The following is a 5,763-nucleotide window of genomic DNA, read 5'->3' on the forward strand; positions in this document are numbered from 1 at the left end:
TACACCTCCAGCTCTATAGTTTTCATTACATTTAGAAAACTGATTATAACCATCAATCATATATCGTCCTAGTTCTGCTGTTTCAATCCATATTTCCGACAAGATTATAATTTCTGGTAATTTATCTAAAGAATTTAGGTGTATTAAAAAAAGATCAAAATTTTCTCTCAGACTTCTGATATTTTGATTCATGATAATTAGCCCATCTGCGCACGTATTAGAAAGAAAATAATTCATCAAAATAAAAGAGTCATCTATATTTTGGTAAGATATTAATGAATCATCACTTATTGAACTCATTAGTCAGTTGACATATTAATGAATATTAATATATAAAATGAAAAACATAAATCGTCACCTTGCAATTAACATAACAGCTTACTTGACCTCCCTCATCACAGTTTGGCAACGTCTTCCATAGATAGAATTTCACGTACAGGGGATGATGACTCCTTCCGCATTAGGATTTTCCCGTTACGTATCCATAAGTACGCATAGTTCTTTTCTTTCTTCGCTAGTCGGGCAGCTGCAAAAACTTTTCGGCGTCCATAGCAGAGGTTTTCATTGATGTAAACAGGAGCAGTAGCACAAGAGAGACCAATGTCATTAGTACTGAAATCACGTTTGACTCTCCTTTTTTCCAATATTTTCAGTTTATCTTCTCGCCTCACGAATCGCGCAATTATTATTGCTGGACCAGCGTTATCACTCCTCTTACCCAGCCGATGACACACGTCTATGGCTTCCCTACTCACTTTGTGACCTAGAGCTGCCGAAACACCCGCGACTGTCTCATACAAATCTTCGTTTCCTTGTTCCGGAACACCATGAATCTCTATGTTATTAGATCTAGAGTATTGCTCGCTCTCGTCCAGCTTAAGTTCCAAATCTTTCACCTTCTTTGACAAATTAACTTTTTCCTGTTTGAGTTCTTCAATAACTGCAATATATTCACTCATTTTCATAGCCTGTTTATCCAACGTTTCTTTTTGTTCCTTAACCAGATTATGTAAAAATTCAAACGAAGTGTTCATTTCCTTCTCCATACGTTTACGATCATTCTTTGCTTCCTCTAACATGAATATAACCTGTGAGATACTGGCCTTACCTTTTTCAGCATCACTCACAGCCTGCATACTTGATCTTCTTGATGCAGCACACGGTGGGCAACGCCAAATTTGTTTTTCACTTATAATAAAATCCAGTTCGTCTTTGGTCATATTCACGCATTTCAAATGGCAGAAACTACTGCAGTCACTACAAGAAATCGATGAACGTGCGGCACATTTCGATTTACATTCAACACAGTTAGAAGACATGTTTATAATTCAAAAAACTACGACCACCGAATTCAGCAAAAAAATCGCAGTAAAATTGTCAAATTAAAATAGACGAGAAACAATACAACAGATTCAAACAGGAACAGACCGATAGAAATAGCATAATTCTACCGACAGCACTCTTAACAAAGCGAATTGAACATAATACACAATAGTCAAGTTGTGGCTTGAACACAGATAACGGAGCGCTCAACTCTAGCTACCTTCCTCGGCGACGTCTCAGACATGACTGAAAAAAAAAAAAAAAAAAAAAAAAAAAAAAAAAAAAAAAAAAAAAAAAAAAAAAAAAAAAAAAAAAAAAAAAAAAAAAAAAAAAAAAAAAAAAAAAAAAAAAAAAAAAAAAAAAAAAAAAAAAAAAAAAAAAAAAAAAAAAAAAAAAAAAAAAAAAAAAAAAAAAAAAAAAAAAAAAAAAAAAAAAAAAAAAAAAAAAAAAAAAAAAAAAAAAATGATCAATATCATGTTGATAAAGTATGAATATAAAGTGAAACATCATTCATTTTAATGTTGGAGTTTTTGTATTGAACATTTATATTGATACTTTTGCCGCCAGTACTCAAAGTCCGGTTTTGCAGGCAGCGCTTATGTATTATTTAGATTATCGAAGTTACTTTTTGTGTGTTTTTGTGTGTAATAGCAAGACAGGTTAGGGCAATTGTTTCATACTTTTCAGAATGGGGTTGAGTATAACCAATACCTACTATTACTATTACCTACTATGAAGTAATAGTAGGTATTGGTATAACATGTAACAGCCAATGCCCAGGTTGTGACGTCACACTTATAACAAATCTTGTATTGCGTTCTCGGTGTTGAGGTTATGAACCAGAAAATGTGTGAATTAATGCGTTATGAACACCAGACTGAAAGAGTCCATACAAGATCTGGTTCAACCGTCAGAATCGCAGGAGACATTAACACTATCACACCCTTAATATTAATTTCCGATAGATTGTATTAATATTTCTGGAAATTGAAGTTGCAGTGTAGCAGCTGCTAAACACTGAGTACGGCGACCTCAATACTATTACCTGTCTTGTAATCGTAATTATATAAAACCAGACAGGTCGAGCAAAAACTCTGATTGATATAATTTGCAGGACTGCGCCTCTAATAAAATCTGAAATATAAGATATGGTTCTAAGACCTGAAAATATTTGGAAAATGTATCGAGGATAGAGTCTTGTCAGACTTTATGCTCTATTGTATGGAATTATATTACCACCAGCTGCGCCTGTCATGTAGTAGAAGGCTCGCCCTTGAGTTGAAGATTGAAGTTGGTCACAGATAAGAGCTGATTTATCTGCAGGTGAGGATAAAGAATAATAAATAAGCTCGATCCAGCCCACACAATACATCCACTTATATATGTTCCAATATTCAAACTTGTATCAATTATTTCAGAGAACAGAACACAATTCTTTAAAATGATTTGTGAAGGACTAACAGCCATAGCACAAAACTGTTTTTTCCTCGAATTTTGATTTATACACTATAAATAGTCCAGAGAGTAGGTTATTTTCCATAAACTTGATTTCAGGTTCATTTCTCAGTCCAAACATTTGAAAACAAAAAAGTTCTTAGTCTATTTAGATTGTTTTAAAACCAAATTGACTAACAAAATAACACTCACTAATAACTTGAAATTGTCAAATAATCATTAACTTTGTAAATTATGATATACTCTAGTTTAGAATGATTATCATGTCATTTCATAAAATCAGATTATTTGATCAAGTTGATTAAAATTTCTAGATGAAATTTCTCGCTGATTGATTACACAGCTGGAAATTATTTTGTTTCTCTCCCACACACGCATCTTCTGTTTCGACAGACGACGAAATTATCATCTGTTTTTCCAAGAATGAATAATTATTATCCTTTTTATGTCTTTCAGCGAGTATTCCCAGGGATTTGCCCTAGTGCAATCGAATTTTTATATCATAAACCTACTATGTTCCAAATTTCGTGAAAATCGTTAGAGCCGTTTTCGAGATCCGTTGAACATGAATGACCTTATAAATAGCCAGTTAGCCAGATATGAAAATAAACAGATCAAAATTTATATATTCAGAAAAAGCTCGCTCAATATGAAAGGATATGGAAACCCTGCCTTATAGAAATATACACAGCTAGACATCTGTGTAATGCATGCAATGAATAATCCACTTGTCAGCGGATTGATTATGAATAATTCTATAGTCTGATTAATCCTATCTTCAAAGTTGATGATTTATATAGTGATATCAGAGTATGGAGGAATTCCTTTTCTTCTCATTTATTATTCTTAAAATGCAAAATTTTAAAAAACCTTGTGTATACATCGACGCGCAGTTGAAAAAGGAGTATTCCTGCCAAATCTCATATGATTCTATCAACGCGTTTGGCCGTAATCGCGTTACATACAGACAGACAAAAGCCAATCGAGTTGAAACATAGACCTCACTACGTTTGGTCAATGAATAGCGCATTAGCATTTTTCTCATGTTATCTGAATCAGTGTCGTCGGTATGCTCTTCAGCCTACCCGCAAGTGGCACTAGATTATACCTGGTTCCAGACAATTAATGCATTATCAATGATTCTCAAATGACATAATTGGAAATGATAGTCTATCATATCCAATCTCTCCTTGGAACCAATCCTTTAATTGAGAAACAGACTCTATTCTGGCCTGGATTGAATCAAGGTTTTGAAATGCCAAGTAATAAACCTAAACTGCCTGACAGGTATTAATATATAATACAATATTCCACTTACAGTTTTCCTACCAATTCTACTACTGATCATTTAACATTCAAATAAACATTCCAAGTATGGATATAGGCTAATTAGTACTGGGATTCGAGAAAGTACACGTTTCACAGTGCCTCCCAACTGTAAATTCCGATGTGGTCCTCGACATTATTGCTTGTAGGTGAGGGAGTACATAGAAACATTTTTTTGGGAACCCCTGGTCTACATTGCGTTTTCGCTATTTGTGCTTATTTAAAAAAATAGAGATTCCGGAACTGCTATACCATGAGCTTCCTGATAGTGATAGAGTACCGTACTCCATTTTATGTTGCATTGTTGAGAACTTTCAGCTACCCAAATTAGATTATTTAATAATATGAACTGGAAGGACTCACTACTCACACAACTCTGATTCCTCATTCTTTATCTTATCCAAGATACCCTATCCTATCAACCCTCCCTATCTGAGAAGTACACCTTTTCCAACTGTATTGAGAAAGTATTAATTGAGAATAGTCATTAGTATTTGAGAAAACGTCAGATGTAAATGAGAATAGTCAATAATATTGCATTTGAGAAGTCATCACTTGTAGTTGAGAATAGTGAATTTTATCTGAGAAAGTATCATTTTAACTTGAGAACAATAATTGAATAGAATAGAACAGAACTTTATTTGCACTTCTTTCAACATTACAGAAAATGAAAATAATACCTCCAATTCAATTCAAACTCAACTAAATTTTACAAATAAATTGAACAAGCATTCTTTTCATCATAAATAAAAGTTCTTTAGGCTTAGCCGAGGCCGTCAGCCGAGTAGATAGATTTCTTTATTATACATTATACCAATATTGAATAATTATTATTGTTCTTGTGATTACATAATTCACTCAATAATTATTTCTCCCTATCATTCCTATCCAATTCCTCCTTCTTCTCATACCTAACTAATTTCTCGTAATTATCATAACTAAACATTGTAACTCAACTTTTAAAAAGCAATTCACACTCTTAAATTCACCCTCTTAAGGGACCTTGTATGCATCAATGTGGCTGGACTTATAAAATATACAAACAACATAATTATTAACTTCACGAACAAAAAACCAAAACTTTGAAATTTAAATAGAGTCACCTCTTCCTTTGTACTCTACAAAAATAAAATTGAATTAAAATACAGTCAACTTTCAATTAATTCATCAGTAATCTAAAAAAGAGAAATAATATACAGAAACAAAAGAGAGAAAGAATAAATAAGTAAAACAAAACCTCTTAAAAATCTTAGAATAATCAATCAATTATTAAGTCATCTGCATAGATCAAAGCACTACTTAATAATACATAAAGTCTTGCGGCTTCTCATGTTTATGATAAAATACTACTTTTATAGCTAATAACTCTAATAATAATCCTAAAAAGACTTTTCCACTTCAACATTAAAATGTACATTTCACAATATGCATAACAAGATATCAATAACAATAAAGAGGAAATTACTCTTATCGATTATAAACTCCTAAAAATTGAATTCCTTTATCAATTCTCGCCTGTATTCCACTGCCTCCCTCAATATCCTACTAGACTCGTCCAAATTTTCCATTCAGATACTCAATTACTGTCTCTCTCTCTAGCATCGCCCCTCTCAGATATTTCTTTCTTATTCACCCAAAATAGAACATTTACCGATGAAA

The 5,763-nt window shown here is 32.7% G+C and overlaps 1 protein-coding gene across 1 annotated transcript; it reads right to left on the reverse strand.

Moving 5' to 3' along the window:
* Positions 1-395: 395 nt before the first annotated feature.
* Positions 396-1,220, reverse strand: LOC111046820. Its single transcript, XM_039444465.1, has one exon. It carries the CDS (start codon positions 1,218-1,220, stop codon positions 396-398), a length of 825 nt encoding a protein of 274 aa, XP_039300399.1.
* Positions 1,221-5,763: the final 4,543 nt, after the last annotated feature.

This window comes from Nilaparvata lugens, unplaced genomic scaffold, assembly GCF_014356525.2.
Source record: "Nilaparvata lugens isolate BPH unplaced genomic scaffold, ASM1435652v1 scaffold4735, whole genome shotgun sequence".
In the NCBI taxonomy this organism is placed as follows: domain Eukaryota; kingdom Metazoa; phylum Arthropoda; class Insecta; order Hemiptera; family Delphacidae; genus Nilaparvata; species Nilaparvata lugens.

Excerpts from the sequence above, each read along its gene's own strand:
- LOC111046820 (XM_039444465.1), bottom strand. The coding sequence starts at position 1,220 with ATGACCAAAGACGAACTGGATTTTATTATAAGTGAAAAACAAATTTGG.